The sequence below is a fragment of the Stigmatopora argus genome, chromosome 14 (assembly GCF_051989625.1).
Source record: "Stigmatopora argus isolate UIUO_Sarg chromosome 14, RoL_Sarg_1.0, whole genome shotgun sequence".
Lineage (NCBI taxonomy): Eukaryota > Metazoa > Chordata > Actinopteri > Syngnathiformes > Syngnathidae > Stigmatopora > Stigmatopora argus.
The window spans coordinates 12,214,579-12,227,565 of record NC_135400.1 but is presented as its reverse complement, the minus strand read 5'-3'; the positions used below and the strand labels follow the sequence as shown (position 1 = coordinate 12,227,565).

Here is a 12,987-nt window from a genome sequence, read left to right as displayed (position 1 = left end):
TGAGAGGACCCGCCCCCAAAAATGTTGGCGCGCGCTGGAACAGGAAGTAGACGTGTGAACACTGAACAATCCTTCTTTATTTCTTCATGTTTCAATATTTCTGTCAGGGTTTTTTTTTGTCGGAACTTAAAATGTTGGACACATTTAGAAAAGACGCATCTGCATAGAGTTGTCATCTTAAAGATCCATGGAGGAAGAGGACGAGGGAGAGGGGCAAGAGCGACTGGTCGACGGGGTGGGATAGGCTTTGGGGGCTGGGTGAGGGGGGGGCGGTTGGTTATACTGGCACGTCACACCAACGGAAACAAAACAGCCAACAGCAGCACGAGGGAGGGAGGGGACCGTTTGCCAATCGGGGGCCGGGCGGGGGGTCTTAAGGGGTTTTCGCTGGGAGGGCTGAAGGGGGACGGATGGCGTTTACATTACACTACGCACACACAAACACACACTAAAAGAAACACACAAGTTGCATTTTCCAGTCAAAGTGGCCGAGCGAGCGGGGAGTGGACGTCCTGCTGCTCGTCCTCTTTAGTCCCGGGCCTCGGCACCGCCAAAATAATATTGCACTTTGTCCAGGTCGGCCTGCCTGCGGGCGGGGCCGGATGGGGAGGGGCCTGCGGGCGGGGCCGGATGGGGAGGGGGCCCCCGGGGCCGTCGTCCGTCTTTGGCGCGACTTCAATTCGCCCAGACAAAGTCGCCAAAACGGAGGAAGCACTTTGGGGCGCCCACAAGGCGGCTAAAGAGGACGCGGCGGCTCAAGAGGACCGAGCGGACGCTCCGGGACGCTCCGGGACGCCGTCCACTTTGGCGGGAAGTTTCTAGATAAACATGCAGGTCGTCTTTTGCGGTTATTTACAATAATTACACATTCTCGTCTCCATGGCGATCTGAACAACAACAACGACAACAACAAAGTCAAAGTCCTTCTCCTTGACTCCTCCCACTAATACAAATGAATACTGAGTCGGAAAGGGCGGAGCACAAAGATGTGGGCGGAGCGTCGGATCAATGGCGAACAACACGTTGTCACGGCGACCGGACCAGGAGGACTTTTGGTTTGGGGAATGCTTTCAGGAAGACAGAGCGCCGCGGCGTCGTGGGGACTACAAACGAGGGGGACGCCGCCGTTGGACGTCGGCATGCTAACGGCGGGCCGGCCTTTGGGGCGCTCGCTTGCTTGGGCCTTTTGCCACGGGAAAAGTGGGTGAGCCAGCGTCGTCGGTTGGATGGGGCGGGGCGGGGCGGGGGCGCCACTGGGGATGATGCGAAAAGAACCCGGCTGACGTGCTAACGTGCTAGCTAATAAAGACGGAGGCGATGAGCGGTAAAGTGCGCAACGTGGCGGCAGGTCGGGATACGAAAAAACATCACCATGCAAACTCCACAACGCTTCGCATGCTTTTTTCATCGCTAGTATTTCTTGTTTTTTTTTTTCTTCACGTAATATTTTCACCTTCGACATGGCGGATGCGGGGAGGGGGGCGGGACTTCCCGATCCACGCTGTCATCTTTACGAAACGCAAAAAAACCAACACCGAGGACGTGTTCTGTTCGGAATCCTTCGGTTGTTGGCGCCAACTCTTGAAATGGAACCCGGGTAGAAAAAGCCGGGAAGAATCAACAGCCGTTCCGATTGCTAACGTAGCAGCGATAGCGATAAAAGCATCAGTACGACACGTAGCTAAAATGGTGCTGTCTGAAGAAAAGCATACATCCGCGACGTGTTCGTTAGATATGTGACCTTTGGTGGGCCTGGTAAAGAACTCGATCGGTAACGCAGTCATCGTAATTTTCTCATCGTGGACTCGAATTGATCGGAAACTGCGATTCGTTCGACGAATGTGCGTTTTTATTTAGCGGGCTGAGACGTCTCCGTACGGATTGGGGAATTGGGCGCAATCGAACGATTCCGAACACTCATTAGCGCCGCCATCTTTGCGAGGGACGACCAAGGCCGCGCTCGCCAACCCGCGGACAAACAGCCGTGGATGAGGAGCCACGCGATGGGTCGCCGGGAGGCGCGGTTTGATTGGGACACGACACGACAAAACTTTGGTGCACACGCCAGTCGCTTTTGGTTTCGGGAATGAAAAGAAGCTACCGACGCTTTGTTTGCCACGACACGTCACACAGCTAAAAGCGCTACGGCACACGCGCTAAACCAACAAAAGCGCCCGATCGCCCTTCCCGTTAGCGTCCGTCCCGCTGACGGCGAGCGGTCGCCGGCCGACGTTATTGCTTGAACGCCGAGCGCCGTTCGTGCCGCGCCGGACGAGCACAAACGAATTCGGCCGGAAGGCGGCGACGAAGACGGCTGGGTCGCGTCCGCGGGGGGAAGTGACATTGAAAGGAGCCCGCGCCAACAGGAAGTGACCGGAGGCGCCGAAAGAGCGCCGACCGTCGCGAAACCTTCCCCAAATCAACATGGCCGCCAGACTGCGGTGGGCGGGGCGTCGCTCAGAGGGCGGGGCCGGTCGCGTTTGGATCTAAACTGCATAGATTTGACCGCCCCGCCCCTGACTCCGCCCCTCCCACCCTTTGCTTGGTGTGTTGCCGTGGAAACCCGCCCCCGCCTTACAGTCCGATAGTTGGATTTCGTCGCGATCGATCGGGTAACCGCGGGCTGGGCGGGGCGTTGATCGACGCGAGTGACCAATAGGGGGCGCTTTCGGGAGCCGTGTGACACATTGGCTGTGTTGGGAAGCCTTCTTCACTCATTCGTTGCCAGCCCAAGTATACGTATACGATTCACAAGGTGTCCATTATATATATATATATATATATATATATATATATATATATATATATATATATATATATATATATATAATAGGGGAACATTTCTACGAAAAACACCCTTGAAATAGAGAACCGGGATGCTTGTCACAAGGGTTGGCTGTCTCGTTTTGCGCAAAATCAGCGTTGGAATGATCGTAGTTGCACCACACGCACACACAAAATAATAACGCCCCTTGATTTGTTTTTTAAGGTTCCATTTTTAGTCTTCACTATTCTTTCTGTGGCATTTTGCAGGTTTCTAGTTCGGACAGTGTTAGCATTAAAAGGCATGATGATGGTTAGGATTTGCATTCTATAGCTAGCCACTTGTTCGTATTAGTTTTGTTTTTTTTGCCATCAACAGGATTCCGGGTTGGTTGTCACAATTTCTGACACAATAGCCTTAAAAATGGTTGTGTTCTCTTCAGTAGACGCTACCTGTGCATATGTAATGTGAACGTCATCTTGTTAATATTCATTGGAAAGAATTCCGAAGATTGTCGCCGTTTTTAAAGAAAATCCCATTGGGATAAATGACAACCCACCCTATCGTGTGCTACTGGTCTTTGATTGATAATAAAGGACGCTATCAAAAGTTGTAAACTGAAAAGGATGTCAAATCCATCCCATGATATTAAGCTTCCCTTTACACGCTGACTTTTCTATAGTCTATCCAAGGACTATACTGAGCACATGGTTGAATTGATATGATTCATAAAAGAGTACAAATGGTGACAACCAACCCCGCTGCCCCCGATATGATAGGGTAGACCATTCTATAGATTTTGGTAGAACGCACGACAACGCTAACTCTAAGGCTGCCTAATAACTGCGCAGGGATTTGATCAATAATATATCTAATTAATGACTTAATTTACGGCTGGCGTCGTTAAATGTGAGCTGGTGTACCTGCCGTCCAATGAAATGAAATATAATAACATTTATCCAATGCATATCTTACAAACTGAATCGCTCTACGTCTACCGAGGATATTTTGGCACCACAATTCATACATTTGTTATTCTAACGTAACTTGATATACTATATCGTGAATGCCTATAGATGCCACAAGATGGCAGCAAACTTGTCGAAAGGAAACTCCTCAACTCACTTCAGCACCAAGACGCCACTAAAGCAATACTATGGTGGCTTTTGGCCTGGGAGTGAGTTTTTATGACAAAAAAATGGAGGATTACCCCCACCCCCCCTCACACACACAAAAAAAACGGTGAATGGCGGAACGTGAATATGCGGAGTAAACGCACTGCAATGTAATTGGGCGCCGGATAGAGAACGAGGAGGGATTCGGAACACAGCCATTGTGTGTTTGTTTTGGGGGGGTTTGGGGGGGCGGTTGGGGGCGTGGCACGACGGCAGACTATTTCCGCGCCGACGTCACCGTCCGGTTTCAAAAATAACAAGATGAAAGCGACGCTCCAAAGAAGAAAGAAGCAAATGAAAATGCAGGCGGGCGACGTGTGAGCTGGTTTACGCGCGTTACACGGACAGCGGGGCGCATTTGGGGGTGTTGCTTTTGACGGGAATGCGGGACCTCGGCCCACCCCAAGTGTGTCCCGTTTGCTGATTGGTTATCTTCTTGCATTTGTGGTTCAAGTTTTTTGGGGCCTTTTTACTTCTCCGGCTTCCGTCGGGCTGTCGCGGGCGGTCGTCACGGCGACGGGCGGCGTCGCGGTGACGGGCGGGCGGCGTCACGGCGACGGGCGTCCCGGAAGCTCAGAAGCCCAAAGTCCCGCCGATGGTGGACGCCAGGACTACGCCCAGGATCACGCAGCAGATGATGATCATGATCTTTTTCTGGGGTTGGGGGGGGCACACCAAGGACGTAGCGTTAGCACCCGGAAAATGTCTGGCGAGCAATTCAGGGCGTATCCCGCCGGTACATGGTCGATTAGTTGCCGGTCTTTTGGTCGCCCGGAAGGTAAGTGATAATTACCATTTAAATCGTTGCTCAAATTCCCTAAATACAAACTGCGAATTACTATTTAGTCATACTTAATGCCCTAGTAATTATTAGGCTAAAGAAAAGCTCCAAATTTCCCGGACTTTTATTGTTTTTTGTTGGAGAACTTGTTAAGACCCTGACTGACGTCGCTTCTTAAAGGGACAACGCATGTACATACAAACTCTTCTACACTCACACGTCAGCTCAGTGAAACTGCTCATGGCCAGTGTTGGCTTTTATTGATGCGTAGACCGTGTTGTTTTACCTTGTTTTGTCGCCGGTCTTTGGGTCGTCGGTCTTTTGGTCGCCCATTGTCGCGGTCGGGGCGACCAAAATGCCGCGACCAAAAGACCGCGACCAAAAGACCGGCGACCAATGACCGCACATGTATCCCGCCTACTGCCCACAGTTGGTTGGAAGGGCTCCAGCACCCCTGCAACCCTCGTGAGGATAAGCGGTTGGGAAAACGTTTTCATTTCGATTTGGGTCACCTTGCGGGCTTGGCTCTGGTACTTGACGGCCTTCTTGGTGTCGGACACGGCTCGCTCCACGTAGTCCACCGAGTGCTCCACGTTGTACTCGATTCTGTCAATCATCTCGCCCTAAAAAACAGCGTGGGTTAGCGAGGCATGGGCGTGGCACCCAGCGTGGGACGTACCTGACTCTCCACCAGCATGGCCATGTCCACGAACATGTCGTGGAGCTCTCGGATGCTGTTCTCCAACTTGATGATCTCGGTGTGCCGGGTCTCGATTTCGTTCAGGGCCTGTTTGGTCATCTGGGAATCCATCTTGATCTGACAAGTCACCATTGGCGAGTTAGCCCGAGGAACGCCTCTGACCTCGTGCGGTCGCCGGCGGGGTCAAGATTTGCCGCTTAACAAGTCACGTCCGTCAAAAGTCGTCCACGATCCATACCTGATTCTAACGGGCTGTGATATCTGTGTCACTTCCTCTCCAGCCTTGACAGCGTTTTAGAAATAGTACACGTGATAGGTTCGGGAACGTCGCCGATCCGCGCGACGCACGTGTATAGGAAATAATGCTAAAACGCTGATTTAAACCCTATAAAGTCGTATGTGCTTCCTTCGATATGTGATAAATTCCAATACAGAATCCACACGCCTTACCGATTTAAACTTGAACAAACGATGCGTCAAATCTATCAACGCTAATGCGCTAAATCTGCAGCGGTTATCGCTATCAAAATGGTCGTGATCAAATCTGGCATAGGATGATGTTTTTCTGCACCGTACATTCCGACCGCTAAAAACGCGCAAAATATATATTTCTAGTCAGACGTGCCCGTTAAAAAAAAAAGACCTATTTCCACGTGGGAATTTTGCGTTCAAGTTTTAAACGTGGGGTAGTTACGGTGACTTGACACCAGCTCGTTCCTTCCGAAGCGGATTGGCCGGTGTCTGCGATGTCACCGGTGGGCGGGACTTCAGCCATGGGTCACGCGACCCCCGGGGCGGGGAGCTGATCAAATGAAGGGGGTGGAGCAAGGGCGAGCGTCCCCTTCAAGTGAAAAGCTCCGACCGCCCGTCGGGTCACTTGACGGAGCGAGTGACAGGGGCCGTGTTCACTTGATGTGTCAGCGCACCCGTCGGCCGGACGTGCGGCGGACGTGCGGCGGCCGTGAGAGCCGCTTCGGGTGCGGTGCTTACATCATCGGTGAAGATGGCCAGCTTGCCACTCTCCAACATGTCTTCCAGCTCCTCGTTGGTGGTGGTTCTCCCGGCTACACACACGCGCCCGGCCGGCCGGGTGGGTTAGCGTGGGTGCGCCGCGGCGGTCCCGCGGAACGCGTGGGCCTTACTGATCTCCAGCTGCCTCTGGATGCGGTCCTTGCAGCGGTCTCGGTATTTGGACTGCGTGGTGTTGTACTCGGTCATCACCTCCACAAACTTGCGGGACAGCGTCGAGTGCTGCGGAAAAAAAGCGAACCGGCGTGACCAGACAGATTTGGTTTCAGCCCAACGCCGTGGCTCATTTTGCTCGCCGCGAGGGCGCTCCGTGACGTCCATTGCCAACGTAGTACTGGGTCGGTCAAAGAGGGCATACCTGTCAACCTGGGCTAATTGCGCTCCTTATTAATGATTGCATTTACAGTGGTACCTCGACCTACGATCAGCTCTACCTACGACATGCTCGAGGTACAAGTCTACCTGTCGCCCTAGATACGATCAAAATTTCGAGATGCAACCAAGCCAGGTGGCCATGACATGAGAGGCTGTTTATCATTGTAGCGCACTGTCTTTTTTGCCGCATCTCTTTCGTCTAAACAGATATCTACGAGCACTGAACGATTTATTCAGACGAGTTTCGACCAGGAAACGTACAACGCGCATGCGCGGGCAAAAAGAGGGCTTTCTGGGTAATGAAGTCTACTCGTGCACACAACACCGCCCAATTTTAGTTATATTAAACACATTTTATTACTATTAACAATAGCCGGCATTGATGTTGAAAAGCTTCATTTGTGGTTAATCACGAGTCCGGGTCGCCACGGCTCACCTGCGTCTTGCGGATCCTGAGGTCGGCCGAGGATCTGTTGAGACCTTCTTCCTGCTCGATGCTCTGCTCGATCGCTGCGAGGACATGCCAGCCCTCCCTGTTACCCCGACTGGGCCAGCGGACCACGCCCCGTTCGGAATCTACCTTTTAATTTCGAACGAACTTTATTGGCGGTCTTCTTGATGTCGGCCGTCAGGTCCTCCAACTCCTGTTTGGTCTCTGGCGGTCAAACGACAACACGACAACGCGCTCGATCAGCCATCGGTCGCCGCCTTTCCCGTCTCGCCTCGCCTCGAAGGTGGTCGAAACGTTAGCGAGGGGGCGGGGTTTAAGTGACAAAACAGACTCACATGCGTCTTTTGAGCGGACGCAGACGACCGGTCGGCATGCAACATGCAAACGTGGCTGACGGAAAGCGAGGAAGGAAACAAGGAATTGTGGGAGGTCAAACAAAACAAAACAAAAAATCCATCGTCATTGATTACGTGCACACATTGACGTTGTGGATGAAAAAGGTGACAAAATATGACGTCCACTGTGTAAATATGCCAACCATGCCAACCGAGATTAGCGTTAGCTTACTTTCATCAGGGTTGGGCGCCGCCAAGATGGCGCTGTGCTGCTTCTTGACCTGTTCCACGTCCTCAGACAATTTCTCGATGCAGCCGCGGATTTCTTCCACCTGCGCGCGCAGATGCCAAAACACAAACACACACTTCCTGTCACCACATGCCAACGTGACACATGGCGCCTCCATGAACAGGAAGTTGTTATTCACGCCTCAACGCCACGTTGGCACCGTTAGCGTGTAGAACAGATTCTTCAACAATGTCGGTGTGTGTAATACGTGTTCAAATGTTGCGTGTGATCATCTCTAAAGAGACGGACGACAGCTTTACACACTATAAATTTGTTTTTGGTGGGGTTCATAGTAAAGAAAATCTCATTAAAAGATACCAAATAAGTGGCCAACATAGGAGTATCGTTTTAGCCAATCAGGAGTGAGTATCTCAGATTGGCCGTCCTTCCTCGTGACGTCGTTGTTACAATTTGTGCACGATTTTATCATCGCGTATGTGACTGATATTTCAACGTGGCTGTGCTCGGAAATAATTGGACGTTTATTGCCGTCAATTGAGGTCAGTGAGTTAAATGACTGCTCAGTAAGGGTTTTAAAAATCCTGCATCTTTTATTGAGTTTTATTTTATTATCTTCCACCTGACAATTATCCCAATGCCTTAAAAACGACATAAATAAAAAGAAAAATCACACCAAAAATAAACACTCGAAATTTTACACTAAAAACTAAATGACAATAAACTCAATACATACAAACATATGCTTTTATCTGAGTAAATTCTCTTTTTCTGTTAAGTTTGTGTAGTGTGTGGAGTAGTTATTTGCATGTTTATGTTCCATTTTTGCAATATGTATGTTTTGGCTGAGTGTGTGTGTTTGTGTGTGTGTGTGTGTGTGTGTGTGTGTGTGACCTGCTCGAAGAATTCATCCATGAAGTGGTCTCGATCCACCTGGACCACCTCCTCGTCATCATCGCTGTCCTTAGCCTGCAGCGCAAATACCCGACGTCACACGATGATCCACAAGGTCGGCGGGCGTGACAACACACAATAGCAACAAGCACGCAAATTGACAAGGCCAGGTCACGTGACGGGGTCAAAGGCGGACGCCGGCGGTTCTATTTCTTATCTCGGCCCGCTCTCGACCATCTCCAACCAATCGGGGTCGATACGACGAGCGAGGTGCGCTATTGCCCCCCCCACCCCCACACCCCCCTCTCGGGCAAACACCACCAACGAATCTGGCCCGACTGATAAGCGCGCGCCATGTGACGTGGCACTCCAAAATGCCCTTCACAATAAAAGCACGCCAAGGCAGATGCGCTCGGCGACAGTTGCCATGGCCGTTGAGTACACTTCCTGTGTACGCACCCTCACTTTAAACACACACGCGGATAGCCGTGCAAATAAATGCCATGCTGCCAATGTGCGGGTGCGGGGTCAGAGAGTCAACGTGGGGGAGGGGACGGAGCAAGGATGGGAGGGCGCTGGGATGGCGTCGGCCGCGTTGGCGAGAGGGGCGGCGAAAAAAATGTCTGTTTCCGCCTCAGAAAAACCCAAACGTTTGCCGACTTGACTTTTCACTCACGGCGGGGTCACCAAAGGTCAAAAGTGTGTCTTCTTTAGTCTGTTTGTGTGTGTGTGTGTGTGTGTGCGGCGTGTTTGACTCAAGGCGTCATGAAAATGACCTCGCCGCCGTTCATGGCTGCTGTGCCCTTCACAGCGTGACCGCACACATACACACAGAGCCTCAGAAACGTCAACACATGTACACACACTAAGATGTTCCACTTGGCTAAAATGGTATCATCTCTCATGATGTGTTATTATTTTTTTTTACAAGCTCACGTCACCTGAGTGATGATGTCACAGAGCAAAGATGACATCACAAGTGGCAAGCGGTAAACGCCATCATTTCCCACAACCGTAATACAACCTCCTTTACCGTCACCAAATATTTCATTTGTCTGGCCAGCTCAGCCCACCGGTTACCATGCTCAATAGGTCAAAGGTCAGGTCAACATAGACAATTGCCAACATGAAGATTGATTAAAAAAACATGCTCTTAACTCAATAACTGCCATCGACAGGACGCAGTGTCAAACCCGTGGCTGGCATTGAAATATGATGTTTAAGTGGAAGTGAACATTTCTGAGGTGAGTGTTGATTCATAAATCAAAAGTTGGTGGACATGGAATCCATACCAAGTGGGATGATCATTTTTGAGTGCCACAATTGCTGCCAGTCGAAAAAAATTAGGCATCCATCGCTGTTCATGAGTAAATTCATGACAAAAAAATATATATAAAAAAAAAATGATGCGTACCATTAGTTTGACTGGCAATAAAACAACACTACCGTACAATCAATGTAAAACCCGATTTGGTACATCTATGACAGTCAATGGCAGCCAATGAGTTAAAACCAATGATTGTACACGTCAGTAGGCATGAAATGAATTAATGTAGTGCTTCATTTTAGTTTTCTGATTCATTGTGAAAAATTGAAGCTCATGATGGATACATTTATGTCTAGTGTCATTTTCTGCTTCTTCCCAGTCACTGACTACACACCCATTAACCAACACACTTGGACATCACTTGTGTCCCTACAAAAGCCCGTCTTGATTAAAAAAGTCAAAGCATTGGGATTTTCCAGCCTTAGGTCAATATCTCACAAAGCAGCGGTGTGGGAAAATAGACCAAAAAGAGGCCACTGTGTTTGGAAGTCAACCAAAACGACATCAATCAATCCAGAGTTGACAATTATTCCGCTAGATTGATTAAAATGGGGAGGAAAAGAGCTGAAGGAAATCTTCTTCATACTAATACTCCTCAAATTGGGATTTACAGTGGGGATTTATACCAAAAAACACCCCAAAAATTCTCACATTCGGGTGGGGTTGATTTGATGAAATGTGATTTTGGAGTACTCGGTATTGTGGATTTCTATTGAATCGCTAAGGAACGTGTTTAGGATGATTTATAATGATGTGTTTGTTCCATTGATGGCACTATGCGTTCAATCCATTCGGACTGGCGACGACCGTTCGACATTTTTTTATCATTTAAAAGTAATATTTGAAAATATATTAGGAGTGTACATTGATTGATGAGACCATACAATGAATGGAAACAAAATCATTTTTAATATTTGGATAGTTTCCATTTAAATGTCGAACATGTTTCAACTATTACCTGCCTAACATAAAGCAGAAATTTGCTCATACCGGTACTATTTTAACCAATCAAATGGTAGTATTTTACAATTCCTAACATCATGTCATTAATACCCATTATCACGTGTACCTGCGCTCGAGTCTAATAGCGTGTTTGACCTAGAGTATAATTTGTGTTTAAATATTTTTTTAATCAAATTCACAATTTGCAGACCAAAATACTTCAAAGCAACTGCCTTTAGGCTAGCTGTTGTCTTTTGCTTTCAAATGAAAGGAGCGGCCCTCAACGCTCATCTTTCGCTGTCATTGACGGCGCTCGACGTCCATCTCATTTTGAATGGGAAAGAGAGGCTGCCAGCCCTCTCACTCCAAATGACCCGGACGTCTGGCCCCTTCGACGGGAGCCAATGAGAAAATAAGAGTGCATTTTGACTTTTCCAAGACATCTCGCTTGCGATCGTGTGAACTTTGGCCACACGGGACGTGAAGCACATGCTAGCGTAACATGAAATAGGTCATGAAAATGCCAGTCTGCCCAAACCACAATGAAAATGAAATTGAGTCCCAGCGTCTCGTGAACGAGACGCTGGGACTCGATTTCATTTTCATTGTGGTTTGGGCAGACTGGCATTTTCATGACCTATTTCATGTTACGCTAGCATGTGCTTCATAAAGATGACTTTTACGTGGTGACGAGACGGACTATCTATCGTACGACCGATGGAAGATAGATGTGTTGCAGATAGATGTGCTGTGATGGATGGAACGATGGCTGGCTAGTTTATAGGTGCTGCAGAGTGTGCAGCCGCCTCCCCCCCCCAACCGCCCCTAAACCCCCCACCCCCCGCCCGCAGGAAGCATCAGCTGTTCAATGGTGGAAAGAAGGAAGCTCGCGTGCGCGTGGCGGCTCCCAAAATGGGTGAGGCCGGAATAATGAGACCTCCCCCAAGGCCACGATGACCCATTGACGCGGCTCGCGGGGGCGCTGGTGAACCAGGCCGGGAAAGGGAGAGAAAAAATGTCTGCATTTTCTTCCCCGGGCCGGCGCGCGCACGAGCGCCAGGCGCAGGCGCGCGTCCACCCGACGCCAGCGCGAGGCCTCTGCGTCGAAGCCCGGGAAAAAACGGCAAAATGTCACGTTCCGACGGCGCGGACGCGCCCGGCTCGCTCGCTCGCTCGCTCGCTCGCGCGCGCTACGTCACGTGACGCCAGGGTTTCGGTCCCTTCCAGTGTAACACGCAACACAGGCGCGCGCGTGCGAGCGAGCAAAGCCACACGCGCACGCGCGGACGGAGGCCGCACGAGGAGGAGGAAGAGGAAGATGGGAGAAAATGTCAGCTTACGCTCCGCAGTTCCGCCGTGCGATCCTTCATGCTTGCTCGACGTGCACGTACGCGCCTGCTCCAAGTGCTGGTCGGGGGTCGCTAACGATCGAGCTCGTCCGGGTGGGAGGGGGGGGGGGCCTCTGGCGTCGTCCTTCCGCCACCGAATTCCCACTTTGGGATGCCGCACGGTTGAAGAGGATGGCGAGAGGGAGCCACAGACGTCGTCGTCTTCTTCTTCTTCTTCTTCTTTTCCTCCTCGCCTATTTCGGGAGCCCCCCTCGTTTGGTTTGGAACGCAGCTGCCCCCCCGGCGGTCCTCTTCCTCCTCGTCCTCCTCTTCCTCCTCGGTGCGGTCACAGTGTGGCCCGCAACGCAGCAGCGGGACGAGCGAGTGGGGGAGGGGCGGGCGGCAGGGGGAGAGGAGGCGAGCGAAAAGAGAGTGAGAGCGAGAGAGAGAGAGAGAGAAAGAGAGAGAGCGAGAGTGGTACTGATGCTGCAGAAAAGAGGGGGGAGGGGCCATGGATGCGGAGGGGAGGCGGCCCGTGCGCAGGCGCGTCACAAGCGAAGCAACAGCACCCTCAAGCGACAGACGGCAGACGTGCACCTCCTAAAATCATAAAAAAATATTTTTTTGTTTCGTACCTGT

General features: G+C 50.7%; 1 protein-coding gene across 1 annotated transcript; it reads right to left on the bottom strand.

The window, feature by feature from the left end:
• Nucleotides 1–57: 57 nt before the first annotated feature.
• On the bottom strand, nt 58–12,775 carry stx1b (syntaxin 1B). Its single transcript, XM_077619865.1, has 10 exons — nt 12,361–12,775; nt 8,752–8,826; nt 7,843–7,942; nt 7,405–7,479; nt 7,261–7,334; nt 6,563–6,671; nt 6,411–6,484; nt 5,400–5,537; nt 5,233–5,343; nt 58–4,593 (listed from the first exon to the last, which is right to left on the bottom strand). Exons 1-10 carry the CDS (start codon nt 12,388–12,390, stop codon nt 4,513–4,515), a joined length of 867 nt encoding a protein of 288 aa, XP_077475991.1. The 5' UTR covers nt 12,391–12,775; the 3' UTR covers nt 58–4,512.
• Between the last annotated feature and the right edge of the window lie 212 nt (nt 12,776–12,987).